This window comes from Medicago truncatula, chromosome 5, assembly GCF_003473485.1.
Source record: "Medicago truncatula cultivar Jemalong A17 chromosome 5, MtrunA17r5.0-ANR, whole genome shotgun sequence".
Classification (NCBI taxonomy): Eukaryota; Viridiplantae; Streptophyta; class Magnoliopsida; order Fabales; family Fabaceae; genus Medicago; species Medicago truncatula.
In genome coordinates this window covers 42,901,974-42,919,823 of record NC_053046.1, presented here as the reverse complement: position 1 = coordinate 42,919,823, position 17,850 = coordinate 42,901,974, and the positions used below count along the sequence as shown (strand labels likewise).

General features: G+C 35.3%; 2 protein-coding genes and 1 pseudogene across 3 annotated transcripts; 1 reads left to right on the top strand and 2 right to left on the bottom strand.

Moving 5' to 3' along the window:
* The first annotated feature begins 3,836 nt into the window (after positions 1-3,836).
* LOC11442511 (uncharacterized) lies at positions 3,837-11,566 on the top strand. 2 transcript variants are annotated; one of them, XM_024783386.2, is made up of 4 exons: positions 3,837-4,500; positions 9,227-9,828; positions 10,018-10,214; positions 10,602-11,566. In XM_024783386.2, the coding sequence occupies exons 2-4, from the start codon at positions 9,246-9,248 to the stop codon at positions 11,448-11,450; spliced, it is 1,629 nt and encodes a 542-aa protein (XP_024639154.1). In that variant the 5' UTR covers positions 3,837-4,500; positions 9,227-9,245; the 3' UTR covers positions 11,451-11,566. The 2 variants fall into 2 exon arrangements, with proteins under 2 accessions (XP_024639154.1, XP_024639156.2); XM_024783388.2 differs by lacking the exon at positions 3,837-4,500 and having other exon boundaries at positions 8,482-9,807.
* Positions 11,567-12,738: 1,172 nt separating this feature from the next.
* LOC112421772 (receptor-like protein 9DC3) lies at positions 12,739-13,744 on the bottom strand (annotated as a pseudogene).
* A 1,072-nt stretch (positions 13,745-14,816) lies between these two features.
* Positions 14,817-15,923, bottom strand: LOC11435501 (receptor-like protein 19). Its single transcript, XM_039834438.1, has 2 exons — positions 15,584-15,923; positions 14,817-15,281 (listed from the first exon to the last, which is right to left on the bottom strand). Exons 1-2 carry the CDS (start codon positions 15,891-15,893, stop codon positions 14,848-14,850), a joined length of 744 nt encoding a protein of 247 aa, XP_039690372.1. The 5' UTR covers positions 15,894-15,923; the 3' UTR covers positions 14,817-14,847.
* Positions 15,924-17,850: the final 1,927 nt, after the last annotated feature.

Genomic DNA, 17,850 nt, shown 5'->3' with positions numbered 1-17,850 from the left:
AACCATCAACCATTATCCACCCTCCTTCAGACTCAGGTTCTCCCTCCTCCTATCCCTCCTTATCCTCCTCCGGGAAATCTCTAGCTCGTTCCATGGATGCATCTCCTCCTGGATCCTTCTAAACATGATGTGGTAGTATGGATGTGGTTCGCCTTCACACAACGCCTCCTCCATAATGCCGTAAATCTTATGCATAATCTAGAGTGGCCCGGAATGCTCCTATATTAGGAGGCATAGGAGGTGGCTTCTCAACAACCTTAATTGGATGGTTCATCAACGAATGAGAGACACGAGAGAACAAAAAAAATGTATCTCCATGTAGTCCTCCACAGATCAGCCAACATAATAACATGGATAATAAAATCTATGTAAGTCTGGGCTATCTCATCTAGCTCAAAAGGTTCCACGTCTGTTGGAAGCCTCAGAATGTTATGCACACGTCCGTACAACCTCATCGCCCACTCCGGCAAGTGATGGAACTTCGTAGTAGTGTCGACCATGATCCAACCAGAGTACCAACAAATATCCTGAAAAGGCATAACGTCCCGGTGATCATCGTACGATCTCCACATCACATCCTTCATCGCCAGTCTATCTAGGCAGCCTTGGTAGTGACTCGTTGAAGCATGACCCCTTGTCGGAACAAAGCGGTTGGCACACAGGGAATGACAATTATAATCTGGATTAGCATTCCACGAATATAAAAGTTCTCAGTTAGACTCTTATAATCTCAATAATTTGATCGACTTGATAGTCAATTTGCTATAAAGTAATAAAAAAAAAACTATGTAATATAACACACGTACATATAAATACACATGCGTGCACACACAAACACAATTTATATTCATCTCTTATGACATATAAGAAAACATATTATTCTTGCGCTCTCTCTCATTACAAAAGTTTTACGAAGACTATTGTACATCTAAATGTTAAAACATCATAAAATTTAAGAATTAACATCGATCTCATAATCTCTTTCTAAATCCAAAGTGACAAAGATTTGAGATACTCATATGATTTAAAAAAAAAAATTAATTTACCAATCTCTCTGCCTTTTTAAAAATTCAAATCTTTTATTTTTTAAAGCACGAATGCATCATTACCACGAAAAGCCAATTTCAAATCCCATAAGATAATAATGAAAGCAAAGGGACAAAAATTTGAGATTCCCGTGCGATTTTAATTTTTTTTTTTACCAATGTCTCTGCCTTTTTAAAAATTAAATCTCTTGTTTTTGAAAGCATTAATTCTTCGTTACCACAAAAAGCCAATCTCAAATCCCATAAGATAATAACATAAACAAAACACATCGTCTTATGAAAAAATACTTAGACCGTCTACAATGGAGAGTCCTTCCCCTATTAAGCACCATTATAAATACGTACCCCTTTGTGACACCATGAATATGATGCTTATGAAGGTGGGTGCTTGTATATGCACCCTCTCTCTCCTATTATTCATGGGTCCCACATGTGCAGTTAATTCTATTTTTATATATATATATTTAATTATTGTATTATTTTGATATTAAAAAATAATTATATAATAGTTGTAAATAATAGTTGAATTTGATTCCCTAAAAATAAATAGTTGATAAAAGAAAATTATTTGCCCAACATCAAGAAGCAGCAAGAAAGGATGTGGAGCGTGCATTTGGAGTTCTTCAATCTCAATTCACAATTATACGTGGCCCGGTACGTAACTGGCACATGAATACAATTAAACATATATTATATGCATGTATCATATTGCATAATATGATTGTAGAAGACGAACAACACACACATGTTGGTAATTTTAATTATGATCATTCCAACAATGATGTTGCAAGGAGTGAAATACGTAATGGTCCTCAACCAAATCTTGCCTCGTACCTACAAAGGAGAGTACAAATTCAAGATAGACAAACTCATCTTCAACTTCAACTTCAACATGATCTTGTTGAGCATATTTGACAACGTTTTAGGAGTGATAGTCAACAAGATTAGTTGTTATTTAGAATATGCAAATTTTCATCATTCATGTTATATTGTTTTTTTAAGTTGTAACTTTTTCTTGAATTATTAATAAAATTAAAATAAAAATGTTCGTTTTTTTAATAATCTATAATTAAATTATTTCAATATTTTAAAATTATATAATTATGAATGAGTATAAAAATTATTGTTAAAATGTAATGATATATACTCATCTTCAACTTTAACTTCAACATGATCTTGTTGAGCATATTTGGCAACGTTTTAGGAGTGATAGTCAACAAGATTAGTTGTTATTTAGAATATGCAAATTTTCATCATTCATGTTATATTGTTTTTTTAAGTTGTAACTTTTTCTTGAATTATTAATAAAAATAAAATAAAAATGTTCGTTTTTTTAATAATGTATAATTAAATTATTTCAATATTTTAAAATTATATAATTATGAATGCGTATAAAAATTATTGTTAAAATGCAATGATATATACTTATTGCTGGGACCCAATTAATAATTATTTTGAGGTGCTGGGTTGGAGAGATTGGGTGCTTATTACATATTAATTATAAAACGAATGTCTTGTACAGTCGGGACCCATCTAAACATCTAAATGGGGTGCTGCATTGTGGATGGTCTTACTTAGACACAAGTATTTGAACATTAAATTTATGCACAAATACATAATTGAAAAAAAGTAGAGAGAGAAAATAATTAAATAACATTTATTTCTTAAATAAAATATATTTTTATGTGCGCACGTCTAAGTGATGTGTCCAAAAACTTGTATTCAAGCAAGACTTTCTCCATCTTTTGATATGCTATGTTCCACAACTTATTACCAAATTCAAGAAATCAATCTTGATTAAAATCATGGAATAATTGCATTAAAGTTGATTTGGTTGCAACAGGAACAGGGCGTGGATAAAAAATAAGACAAAGAGGAGACAGCAAAATTAGAAATGAAAAACAATATTTTTACATCAAGATTTTGATAACAAATACATTTGTCCTTTGATTTTATGTATTTATGAAATAATGAGTGTTATCTGAACAACCAATTTGATTGACAATTTATGTGATAATCATAATTTACAAAGAAAAAATAGGTATTTACACGGAAACCAAAATAATAGAGAAATAAAGTAAAAAATATTATAAGTATGAGAGAAAAAATTGTCACAAAAGTTGTCAGTAAATAAATGTTCAAATATCGTTTCACTTATGAAATACATATTACAATAAATATAAAGGAGAGATAGAGATAAATATATATTCCAAATAAAAAAAAGAGATAAAAACATATTTTTAATAAATTGTATTATTTGAACATCAACAACAGAAAAATTAATTTCATTTTCAAAGGAGAGGTATACACAGTTTATTACAAATAGTTAACTTTTATTTATGTTTTTTTCTACATTATCCTTTGATGAATAAGGATGGTTTATCCATATCAAAGAAAAATCATATTTACTTCATCTTTATTTTTATAATCTGTTATTCTTTTGATCGCAAAAACATCAAATATCTTTATCTCATTTTATTTAAAATATGATCTACATCTCCTTTTATAAAAATTGAATCATATTTATCATTAGGGTAAATATCCTCATCTCATTTCTTTGATATTCGGTGGGTATACATACAAGGGGGGTATGGTTTGTGGATGTGAAAAGTTAATTTTTTTATATATTTTTTTGCCGTGTAAGACATAAATGCAATATTTATTTTATGTTTATATACCTTTTGTTCAAGGCATTGAGACACTAACTCAATCACAAGTCCTTTTATATATATTTGTTGTATGTTACGTAAACAAATACAACACAATACATTTCTTGTGGTCTCAAAAAAAAAAAAAAAAACATTTCTTGTGGTTGTTCTCTAGCTACCTCAGTTATTCCCACTATTTTCCGCTAAATCTCTTTTCTTTCAAAGTGACGTATGAACTTGGTGTTAGGTACCAGAGTAACAAAATATTATCACGCAGCTAAAATAAGAGACGAGAAAAGAGGAACTGAACACACAATATTTTACGTGGAAACCCCTCAACAAATAAGGGGAAAAAACCACGGGGCAAGAGTAGAGAACTTTCACTAAGTGGAAGAAATTACAGGACCTCTCTCTAACTACAAGGAGAGTACAAATACCACTCTCTCTTATAAATAGGAGAATACTAACTAACACAAACTAGGAGAAACCTCACAGGAGAAACTATTTTTCCTCTCTATATTTTTTCTCTCACTATCTAAACAAGCTTTACTTGTTCTTGTGTTGTTACTGATTTGGGATGAGTAGAATGGTGCAAGGGACATGCTATTTATAGGACCGTAAAAGCCATGCCTCAACCATTTTCATTTATTACCATAGATAATAGCCAAACTGCCAACCAATTTATGTTGACAATGTTGGCACCGAAAATCTGAATGGTAAATTGCAAAACCCTTTTGTCAAACATGTATTACTGCCATGTGAAAACATATCAACAAAAGGTGACTTTATGGCTTATGTGTTCACACATGTTCACAATCTCCCACTTAAAGTCACTTTTGTGAGCTTCCAAAATCTCTCTACCTTGCCAACTCCAGTTGCTACGTTTCCAATAGGCCATACGAGGATCGACACCATACAAACTTATCAGCGTTGATCGGCTTTGTCATTACATCTGCTAGATTATCATTGGTGTGAATCTTCTGCATGTCCACACTTCCCTCCTCTACTACTTCGCGAACAAAATGATATTGAACGCCTATGTGTTTCGTCCTTGAATGAAAAGCTGGATTCCTTGCAATATGCAAGGCACTCTGACTGTCACAATACACAGTAATTTGTTCCTGCTTGTGCCCGAGTTCCTCCATTAACCTTTGCATCCAAATAGCTTCCTTGCATGCTTGAGTAGCTGCCATGTACTCCGCTTCTGTCGTTGACAGAGCTACAACCGTTTGTAACTTGGACAACCAACTTACTGCTCCTCCTGCAAGCGTGAACACATAACCAGTAGTAGATTTTCTTTTATCATGATCACCTGCAAAATCTGAATCAACATAACCCCTGACAGTTAACTCTGATCCTCCGAAACATACCGCAACACCTGAGGTTCCTTTAATGTACCTCATGATTCTCTTAACAGCATTCCAATGCTCTTTACCCGGATCCGCCATAAACCGACTAACCACTCCCACTGCTTGTGCAATGTCTGGTCTTGTACATATCATGGCATACATAAGGCTTCCCACCGCCGATGCATACGGTACTCGAGACATTTCCATCCTCTCCGCTTCATTGCTAGGACTCATACCTGAGGATAATTTAAAATTCACAGGAAGTGGGGTAGAGATTGGCTTACAGTCTTGCATGTTGAAGCGGCGCAAGACTTTCCTTAGATAATTCTTTTGAGAAAGCCAAATCTTCATGTCTTTTCTGTCTCGGTGAATTTGCATCCCTAAAATCTTGTTTGCTGGTCCCAAGTCTTTCATATCGAACTCCCTAGCCAACTGTGCCTTCAATTCCTGGACTCGATCTTTGTTGGGGCCTACCACCAACATGTCATCCACATACAACAGCAAAATGATAAAATCATTACCATCAAACCTTTTGTAGTACGTACAATGGTCTGAACTAAGTCTGCTGTAATCGAGGCTAATTATGAAAGAATCAAATCTCTTGTACCAACATCTGGGCGCCTGCTTTAGACCGTACAGAGATTTGGTCAACCTGCAAACCAAGTTTTCTTTTCCTTGTTCCTTAAATCCTTCCGGTTGGAGCATATAAATTTCTTCTTCAAGTTCTCCATGAAGAAAAGCAGTCTTTACATCTAGCTGTTCAAGATGTAAATCCAACGCAGCACACATCGCCAACACTACTCTGATAGTAGTAAGTCTGACAACCGGAGAAAATATCTCATTGAAGTCAATACCTTCTTTCTGAGCATATCCTTTTACAACCAGTCTTGCACGATACCGTTCCACTTGATCATTGCCATCACGTTTGATCTTGTATACCCATTTGTTTCCAATGGCTTTCCGACCCTTTGGAAGTTCAACAAGCTCCCATGTCTTGTTCCTATGTAAGGCCTCCATTTCTTCATGCATTGCTGTCATCCATTGAGAAGCATCCGAACCATTCAACGCCTCATGAAAAGTTGACGGTTCACCTTCTTCAGTTATAAGACAATATGCATCATGGCTTGTCATAACATAGTCTGATTGCCAAGACGGTTTCTGCGTCTGACGCGTTGATCGACGAACACCATCATTGACATCATCTGGTTCTTGTTCTTCGTGCACCGATTCAGCTTCAGAAGAATCACTTTCTTTGGATTTTTCTTCCATCTGCACTATAGCAGTCTCTTTAGAAGTGCTGTCATTTTTCTGCTCACTTTGCAGTTCATTTTCTGCAAAGACTACATCCCTGCTAACAACAACCTTGCGGGCAGTGGGATCCCACAGGCGATACCCCTTAACATTGTCAGCATAACCCAAGAAGATACATTTCCTGGACTTTGGGTCCAACTTCGTTCTTTCTTGGGAGTTGTACATCACGTACACAGGACAACCAAAAACATGCAGAGAAGAATAATCTACTGGCTTTCCTTTCCACATCTCCATTGGTGTCTTCAAATCAATCGCCGTTGATGGTGAGCGATTTATTACATAACAGGCGGTTTTCACTGCTTCTGCCCAGAACGACTTGGCCATTCCCGCTGTTTTCAGCATAGCTCTTGTTCTTTCTAGGAGAGTTCTATTCATCCGCTCTGCCACACCATTCTGCTGAGGTGTATGTGCAACCGTGAATTGCCTTACAATACCCTCTTGTTTACAAAATGCTAGAAACTCGCCATCTATATATTCTCCTCCATTATCTGTCCTCAAGCACTTAATTTTCTTCCTAGTTTCAAGCTCTATTTGTGCTTTGAATGCCTTGAATACTGGAAACACATCCGACTTCTTCTTGATTGGGTACACCCATAATCTTCTGGAATAGTCATCAATGAATGACACAAAATATCTTGCTCCTCCTAGAGATATTTCTGGTGACTCCCACACATCAGAATGTATCAAGTCTAGTATGTGTTTGCTTCTAGTAGTTACTCTAGCAAACTTCAATCTATGTTGCTTGCTTATCACACAGTGCTCACAAAATGGTAAATTTACTGCCTTGAGCCCGTGAAGGAGATTGCGTTCCGCAAGGACTTTCAAGCCACGTTCTGACATATGGCCTAGTCTTTGATGCCACATCATCGTTGTTTCTTCTTGGCTTGATGCTGCAACTGATGCATCGGCCTCTTGCAACGTATCTCCCAGAAGCATGTATAGATTACTTGTGATCTTTTCTGCTTTCATCACCACAAGATTGCCTTTCACTACTTTCAAGATTCCACTTTCAGTGTGGATCTTACACCCGAGATCATCCAATTGTCCAACAGACAATAAATTCTTCTTCAACCCCTTTACATGACGCACTCCTTGTATTTTTCTAACAGTACCATCATGCATCTTTAATCTGATAGTACCGACTCCAGCAATTTCTAAGGCATGATCATTTCCCATGTACACAGATCCTTCTGAGATAGGCTCATAAGAGAAAAACCAATCTCGGTGTGGAGTCATGTGCCATGTTGCACCTGAATCCATTATCCAGACATCGTTGAGTCGTCTTTCGCCTTTAGAACTGGTTGCTGCCTCGCTATACAGGATTTCCCCGTCATCTGAGGTACTTGCAACACATCCTTGAGATGTTGAAGCTTCAGAATTCTTCTCTCCATTCTTCTTGATATTCCAACACTCCTTCTTTACGTGCCCTTTCATGCCACAACCGTAGCATTTAATATTCTTCTTTCTTCGAGATTTTGACCTACCATGATTTTGACTCCCACTGGGGCCACGTTCCGTTGATCTGCCTCTCGTCATCGTCAAAGCCTCTGCTTGCTTTGAACTCTCTGACCTTTCTTCCTTATTCTTGCGCCTGGATTCTTCTTCAAGGATTGCACCGGCGACATCATCAAAGTGAAGAGTATCAGTTATGTTATTATTTGTAATGTTGATGATGAGTTGATCATACGAATCTGGTAAACTCTGAAGTAGAAGTTCAGCACGCTCATTTTCCGCTATTTTGAAATCAGAAGCCGTGAGTTGAGAAAATAGCGTATTCAGGGTGTTGATGTGATCCGTTACGGATGTGGATTCACCCATTCGAAGAGTGTAGAGCCTTCTCTTTAAGAATATTCTGTTGTGGAGTGATTTGACCTCGTACAATTTTATTAGTGTATCCCAGATCTCCTTTGCTGTCTTCTTTTCAGCAATACTTGACAATACCGAGTCCGCCATTGCTAGGTGCAAATTGGCAACGGCATTATCATCCATCTCTTTCCACTTTTCATCAGTGATATCTGCAGGTCTGCCATCTATTGCGTCTAGACAATTATCTTTTCTTAAAATTGCCCTTATCTTCAATTTCCATAGGGAAAAATTTCTCCCGTTGAACTTCTCTATCTCAAATTTCGCTGCCATGGTTTTACACCAAATATTTTTCTTTCAAACTAGACCGGAATAATAAGAATTCTTTTCTGATGTGGAAGATCAGTTTAAACCGCAACCACAGAGCATACTAAGATTTTTCTTACCACTCCACTAGTTTATCACAGCGGAATAACAGCTACGAACCAGCGGCTCTGATACCACTGTTAGGTACCAGAGTAACAAAATATTATCACGCAGCTAAAATAAGAGACGAGAAAAGAGGAACTGAACACACAATATTTTACGTGGAAACCCCTCAACAAATAAGGGGAAAAAACCACGGGGCAAGAGTAGAGAACTTTCACTAAGTGGAAGAAATTACAGGACCTCTCTCTAACTACAAGGAGAGTACAAATACCACTCTCTCTTATAAATAGGAGAATACTAACTAACACAAACTAGGAGAAACCTCACAGGAGAAACTATTTTTCCTCTCTATATTTTTTCTCTCACTATCTAAACAAGCTTTACTTGTTCTTGTGTTGTTACTGATTTGGGATGAGTAGAATGGTGCAAGGGACATGCTATTTATAGGACCGTAAAAGCCATGCCTCAACCATTTTCATTTATTACCATAGATAATAGCCAAACTGCCAACCAATTTATGTTGACAATGTTGGCACCGAAAATCTGAATGGTAAATTGCAAAACCCTTTTGTCAAACATGTATTACTGCCATGTGAAAACATATCAACAAAAGGTGACTTTATGGCTTATGTGTTCACACATGTTCACACTTGGAAGGCATGAACGTTCAGGAACTGGTGTCGGTGTTGCGAACAGCATTTCTGACAGAAGAATTTGATAGAATTGAAGGGATTTTAGTGAGTAGATATAAGAGACTAGAAAATGAGATTATAGATCTTCAAGAGAAGGTTGAAATGGAGAAAAAAACAAGGTTTCAAGCCGAGGAAGATTTGAGAAAAAGAGAGGAACTGTGTGAAAAAGGGAAAAGAGCACAAAATAATTATGAAAAGTTATTGAAGGAAGTTAAGAAAACAAACTTAGCTGAAAAAGACACCATTGGAGAGCTAAGAAAGAAGAACAATGAATTGGAGTTAGAAGTTTGTGAACTGAGAAAGTTGAAGGAGAAATGGGTGAATGATAGCAAAAATGCATATGGGGTGAGAAAAAGTGAGTTATTGGAGAAATCAATGAAGAAGAATATTGAGGCTCTTGGTATTCCTTTGATTACTAACTTTGAAATCAGAGATGAAGAGAGTGAATATGAGATTGACAATGACACTATGGAGCCTAATACTTTGCAAACAAATGAACCACCCAACAAAAGGAGCAAGAATGCTCAAGGTGCATCATCAAATATAAAAAGTACTCCTTAATTTTTAATGTTGTTCCTTAAAAAAAAAATTATTAGACAAGGTTTCCATCTTTATGTCTTGATCCTTTTATAATCTAAACTAAAAAAATATTGTTCTTGGTTTCCTTAATTTTTTTATTAGACTTATTTATGCAATTTTACATTTATTATCATAATTATAGTTAATAATTTCTTATCAGTTATGACACAAACTAGAGGAGCTACAATTGATGCTTCCCATTCTAGACATAGACATCCGATTACATGTAGGGAGCGTGCAGCAGTAGCAGCTAGACATCCACCTATAGTAGAGGTACGGCAAGAGAATGACAATATTCATATGTCAGAGGAGATCATTGTGACGGACAACGTTTCTGTCCCTCTATCAAATGTGCAGGTATGACATCTTGAATTATTGGTGTTAATTTGAATAATAGCTTAGTGAATTCAAGAACTTTGGATGGAGTTGTGCCCCATAAAATGTATTTAAAGCCATGGTTGAAGGTTGCAATGTGGAGTTGTGATTTGTCTTCATGTCATATGATTTGAGTGGACAAACATTGAAGAGGAGCCTAGAACAAAGATTTTGAAGTGTTTTTCTTGTATAAGGGATTATTGTTACTTATTGTTGAATTTGTTGGAGTAAATTAAAATAGTAAAAACGCAGTGTTATTGTTTTAAGATTATTGTTCTTGATTCCTGAGTGTGATGAAATTCTACATATTTTTAATTTGTGATAGTGGATACTATGCATGGTTCAATTTGTTGTTGATTGTTTTTATAGGAACAAATGGCAACACAAAACGAACCAAAGAGGAAAAAGTTTGCCACGAACGCATCATCTAGTGACTTTGACAAATTCCACTTCACATCATTGGTTCATCAAAAGCGTTATTCTGAGTTTCTGGCCAACAAAAAGTTTGTGGGAGAAAACAATTTCCAGTTGGAAGGGAGCAAATTCTCGTGTATTCATAAAATGATAGAATCCAGAGGATGGGTGGAATTGACATCGTTTGCAAAAGATGCTAGTACGACAATAGCTAAAGAGTTCTTTGCAAATGCATATCAGGGTCCTGCTAAGAATGATCGAATGAAATTCACTAGTTTTGTCAGAGGGAAGAAGGTTCCATTTCATGATAAAATTATCAATCAAATGTTTAGGCTTGAGAACTATGAGAAGTGTTCATTTGAAGCAAGAAAGGCCAAGGGTTCTAACGTTGATCATCAGGAGATTCGTAGTACTTTGTGTAGGCCCGAGGCTGATTGGGTTAGGAACAAAGATGGAACACCAGCAAAACTTCGCACGTGTGACCTCACTCCCGTTGCTAAAGTATGGGCAATGTTTGTTTTGCGCACCTTGCTCCCATGTTCAAATAGATCAGACTTGACCATTCTAAAAGCTAACTTACTGACTGCAATCCTTAAGGGTGAGCCAGTCAATGTTGGTCGTCTCCTAGCAAATGACATTTGGGTCACAGCAAATTGTGCTTCTCCCTCGAGTTGGATCAACCATGCATCATTGATACAAATGCTTTGTGAAAGGGAGAGGGTGTACCCTAAAGAGAATGAGGAAATGGTGAATCCATTTGGGGCGATCACCCCAAAATGGATAGAAACGCATTGTAACTTGTAAAATTGTATTGCATCCACAATGGTAGTGAAACCTTGGTTACAATATTTGATGTATTATTATAATTGATTGGACACACATGAACCTAAATAATACAGAACGTGGAATTGTACTCGCAACTGAGTAAAAAAAATGATCTAACTGCAGATGACTCTTGGCGGTGTATACACCCTGATAAGAGTTGAATCTTGTATTTAGCTGAGGGCTATTTTGGTTCCTCTACTGATATCAATTGTTTGGGCTACTTTGCTCTACATAATGCATAAGGACCATTTACAATTTAACTAAAAAGCTGAATTACATAGGCAATGGTTTTGCACATGAAGAAATAATATTTAAGGTACTTGACATTTCAATATTTAAGGTTTCTACGGAAATAGTAAAGTTATGAAGTACCTAATAGAAGAATATGTATTTTTAATTTAAGACAATCCTATTGGCATAGTAAAATTGAATGGCATAATGTGGTTGGAATATTTAAGTTACTATTGGATTAAGATTTTAGGGCTCCACTGTGGCGTTAGTTCACAACATTGAACTAATTGCTTATAACAAGTGTTTGTTTTTCAACCACATTTCACATTGTCATTAAACTAATGATGATAACTCAAATACAAACCTAAATGTGTAATTATCAATGAAGAGAAAAGGGGAAAAGAACTATTCTCTGATAGAGAAGTTCCACATACCACACTCATGCTAACTTCATATAATTCTATTACAAATGTTAGCACAACAACTAGTAACAAAAGATTAAATAAGAGAACGAAAGAGAAAGACAATTAACATACGATCTTGTTAATGCAGTTCGGACAATTGTGCCTACCTCTACGACGATAGAGCATCTATAGTTCCGTTTCTATTACTGTGATGAGAATAGGGGTTCAGTGTTACAAGCAATATATATATAGTACCACTACTACTACTACTACTACGATGCAGTGTCTTATATATAGAGCCATACTTCAACAACAAACTATGACACTTATAAGAAAGACAGGGCTGCATCAAGCTTCTATTATGAGCATAATCCAATAAGCTATTTCCTTCTGCTCTCTCTTTATTCCCTCTTTTTCCATTTAATAGATATCCACAGAGCCTAAGAATTAATCTTGCTATGCAATCATGGTAGCAGATCAATCAGAAAAGGGAATCAAGGCCTTGCTCTCATTTCTGTTTAAGTTGAAAGATAAAATGCAGAAATGCTCCTGTTGCTGCCTGCTAGTTCTGGTCAAATATTAATTGACAAGGTCTTCCTGAACCTTTCTTGTTTATTTATTTAACACATTTTATGTAACAGAAGTAAATTTACTGGTTAGAATATGTTGGCTAACAACAAAGGTGGTTTTGCAAGTTTTTGACAGGTCTCATAAGACCAACTGCAACTAGATCTAATAACTCAAATTAAGCACCGTACATGTCCATTTACAGTCCAAATCTAAAACTAAAATAAAACTAGATCAAATACGAATGACAAGATTGTCACACTCACATCAAACTTATTTTAAACACAAGGAACTAACAAAGTAGAGGAAAAAATCACAATTCTAAAACTACGACATTTGCACCATTCGATTCATGGTTGAACCATTGGTCCTCCTCATTCTTGTTCTCCCTGTCACTATTCTCTTAGGCTGACCACCAAATATCATGACAAGCCATCTAGGCTTTCCGATCAAAAACATGTAATACCCAATGCCTATTCCAATCACAAATCCACATCCATATCCAATTGCCACTGCTTTCCATCCAAATCCAAATTTCTCTGCACTGCTTTCCACAATTCTTGGACAAGGGAAATCCACATAACCCCAAGTTTCCTTCATAGGAATCATTTGTAAATGTATTGAACTGCTTTCCTTGAGGTATTTCTCCCACAAGATGGTTATTAGAAAGATCCAAGACTTCAAGAAAGTCCAAATTGGTTAACTTTACAGGAATCCGACCAGTGAGCATATTTGACGAGAGATCCAATGATTCCAAGTTTATCAAGTTTCCCATGGATTGGGGAATGTGACCAGTGAGTTTGTTATATGAAAGGTTAAGCCCTTTGAGATCATGAAGCTCTCCAATAACATCTGGAATCTCCCCATCAAATTTATTTCTTGAAAAATCAATACTTGCAAAGATTTTTGGAATTTTCACAAGTGGGGTTTTGTTTCCTTTTGTCGCCAGATTTCCATAATCATAGTATTGTTGACCCACTATATCTAATTCCATATATTGATAAAATCCATCCTCTGCTGCTTCAGTAACATTCTTCATGGTTTGATAATTTTTTAAATAGGCTTTTGGTAGCGGACCACTGAAGTCATTGCCCGAGATATCAACAATTAATTAATAAACTGGGAAATGGATGTTTGATCTTTAAATTGGAAATAGGACCATGCAACTTGTTGTTACTCAAAACCAACACTTTCAAATGAGACAGAGTTGGAAGCCACTCAGGAAAACTGCCTTCTATTTTATTGTTGCCAAGATTTAGAACATTCAGGTCCATGCAGTTGGACAAAGAATTAGGCAAATGGCCTTCTAATTTGTTGCCATAGAGATTTAGAGTATGAAGCTCACTGTCCTTTGAAAAGTTACTTGGCAAAGTGCCATAAAATTTGTTCATTTGTAGATCCAAAACTTCAAGGTATGATAAATTAGCAAGACATTGTGGAATGGTACCAGTCAATTTGTTGTTTGCCAAGTTGAGAAATCCCAGTGAACTCATATTGCAAATTGACACAAAGATTTCACCACGTAGTAAGTTATAACTTAGATCAAGGCCACCGAGCTGATAATTATTCCTTGAGATTTCTTCTATTGACGTGTACAAATTTTGAGAGAGATTCAAAAATCCGGATGATCTCATCATTTTTAGTGACCAATTTGGCACTCTTCCATTAATTTTGTTATTAGACAGATCAAAATATTTCAAATTTGAAAGTTTTCCTGATAATTTTGAAAATCGAGTCAAACTCAAAGAAGATAAATCCAATTCTATTAGTTGAGAAAAATTGTAATTGACAATGGATTCAAAGTTTAGTGACAATTGATTATTAAGTGAAAGGGACAGAGATACTAGATTTTGAAGTTCGGAGAAGTATTGAAAATCAACAACACCACTGAAGTTGTTTGATGATAGGTCTAGTCTAGTTAGGTTTATAAGTTTGAAAATTGATTCTGGAATATTGCCTTCTAGTTTGTTGCCGAATAGATATAGCTCCTCTAAGGAATATGATGAGATTGCAATGATATGCCCTATAAGTCGGTTATTTGATAGATCTAAATCTTCCAAAGAAGGAAAGGAAAACAAGGAGGGAGGAATTGCTCCATTTAACAAGTTGCCATTTAAATACAAATTAGTTAGCTTTTGGAACCCTGTAATTTTGTCCTTTTAAATTGTTAGACTCTAGATACAGTTCTTGCATTTGGTCATCCCACCAAACACATCTGGTATTTGACCGCTAAATGAATTGAATGAAAGATGTAAGTGAGTGAGACGTCGAAGCTTGAAAAGTGAGGATGGGATTGAATTGTTAAGATTGTTATAGGATAGAATCAAGGAAGTAAGATGTGTGAGGTTCGAAAAATACAAAGGAATTGGTCCTTGGAATTGACAGTTTGAGAGATGCAAGTTACTGAGAGAAGCACTACAGCTCAGTTCAGGAAGCTTACCTTGAAGGTTGAAATTTTGTGACATATCTAGTTCTTGAATGCCTGGTAAGCAGAGAATGTTATTTTTAAGGTTTCCGCTTAATCCTGTATCTGCAAGATTAAGAGTCACCAAAGTGGAAGAATGATTGAAGAGCAAATCCATGGAGTTTGGTTTTATTGAAGACATATCTGTGTCATCCAAAAATAGTTTGCTTAAATATTAGTTGCGTTTTGCATAAGCCTATTTAAGGTGGTTTCTTTCCAAACTAATTCATAATTCTGAGAGAGATGAAGTGATTGTAATTTGGAGAGGTGTGAGATTTGAATTGGAATTTCACCTTCAAAGTAACTATAAGACATGTCAAGATGTGCAAGACTCAAAAACCGACCAAACTTAGAATGAAAATGGGAGTAAGAGAAATCATTGTAAGAAAGGTTGAGTGTTTGGAGATGAACAAGATGGAAAAGAGTATTATTAGGATGGAATATACCTTGAAGGCCATCACAGCCAAGGTTGAGGCCAACCACGCGACCATAGACGGTGTCACATGTGACACCGGGCCATGAGCAACAATCAGTCTCATTTTTCCATGTTGTTGTTTTTAGAAGAGGTTCACCACAACCATCATAATAAGTGTGCATAGTGAATGATGACTTGAATTGAAGCAATGCAGAACTCTCATCATGATGGCATGAGAAATTGAAAGAAGAAGAAGAGAAATATGGAAAATTGAAGAGTAAAAGAACTAAACATAAAAACAACCACCCCATGGATGATTTATTTTGCTTGATCAAATACATATGACGTGGAAATGCTAATAGTTTGTATGAAATAAAATCAATAAGAAAGAAGTCTGTATGAAATATGGTAAAGAACATAACATAAATATTTATAGCCAAATTACATTACAATATAGCACAACCTATTTGAGGCAAAATTTAGTTTTAATGGTCTTGGCTTGGTGACCATACAGAGGAGATAACATTATGTAACGGGGACTAATGATAATACTTTTGTTTTCATTGAAAATGATTTGTCGATAATTCCATTGGAATCGAAAGACTGAAAAATGTCTATCCAATTCAATTCACACTTGAAAAATATTCGAAGTGTCACGTAAATGTGGGACACCTCTCGTAATCCATCGGTTACACTTTTAATACTACATCTTATCTTATTATATTGTAAGAGACAATTTTGTAAACAAAAGTTGATGTATTTTGTCTAAAATTAGACCAAAAACATCGGGTTTTTTTTTGTTGAATATGGTACATCAATTTTCTTTTAGAAGTCTTCTCCAAATACTTCATTTCAAGTCATTCCATTAATGGTTGGTTTGATTTTTCATCTCAAACGTCTTTAATTCTATATCTCGTGCTTATCTTTTGAATACGTGTAAACTTTCATAAGTCATCCCATTAAGCACGCGGGAAATTAATCAATATGGAAAAAATTCCACAAGCCATTGCGATCATGACTTAGATAGAAAGACACTTGTTAGAAAGACAAAAGTGAAATAATTTTCTTGTTAATTCATTCCTCTAAAATAGTGTTGCTACTAGTGGATGAATGGACAACACACTATTAGAAGGACAGTGACTGTAACCGTAATCAAATATTGGGGATCAACCGTAGATGTAACCGTCACTGGAGCTGGAAGTAGTGAGAATTGAGACCATAATGTTTGAATCCTCACTGTTTCCAACTCTAGCGACGGTTACTCCCCGATCTCCAATTACAGTTACAGTCAGCATAGCTAAAGGAGTGCATGTTGTTCGTTCATCTGCTGCACAGTTGTCTCTGCGGGTTCCGGTGACGACTACGAAGGCTTCAACCGTTGCTAGAAAAGTTTGTTTTTCACTTTAAATTTTTGTTTTTTCAGCATTTTTACTTAGTTAAGATCAAATAATTTTTTTACCACACTTACATAACGAACAGAAATGGAATGTTAGGTGATGAAAAAGAAATGAAAACCTCATTAAGCAAAAATTAGTCCTTGAATTATATTTACTATAAAATAGTCCCTGAGTTATATTTACTACAAAAAATAGTCATTACAAATTAATAGAGTGACTATGTTGCCTGGCGTCATTCAAAATCGGAACTTTATTTTTTGTTCTTATGTGCAAATTTAAATTTCATAGGGAGAACATGTGATTTGCTCGCAAGGTTACACTGGTTTGAGATTCTCACAATTTACCAATCTCTCGATGTCTTTTTCAAAAATATATATCTCTTCTTTTTGAAAGCACCCATTCATCATCACCACGAAATGCCAATCTCATAAGATAATAACATATATATATATATATATATATATATATATATATATATATATATATATATATATATATATATATATATATATATATATATATATATATATAAACAAAACATATCATCGTTTGATACATTATGTTCCAATCAATTACCAAATTCAAGAAACCAATCATGATTAAACTTATGGAATAAGTCCTTTAAGGTTGATTTGGTTGCACATGAGATAAAAAAATTAGCCTAAATATATATTTACATCAAAACTTTGATAAAAAAATACCATGCGGTTTGATTTATGTATTTATGAAATACACGTAACCGATACAAATTAAAGGAGAAGTAGAGATAAATATATAGATTTTTTTAGGTAGACGAAATGACAAATAGCTATTGAAACTCACACATATAAGTGGAGGTGTTGGAGTTTGATACGACCCAATTCGAGTAGAGATCACACTCCAGAATTTAGAGGGAGAAACT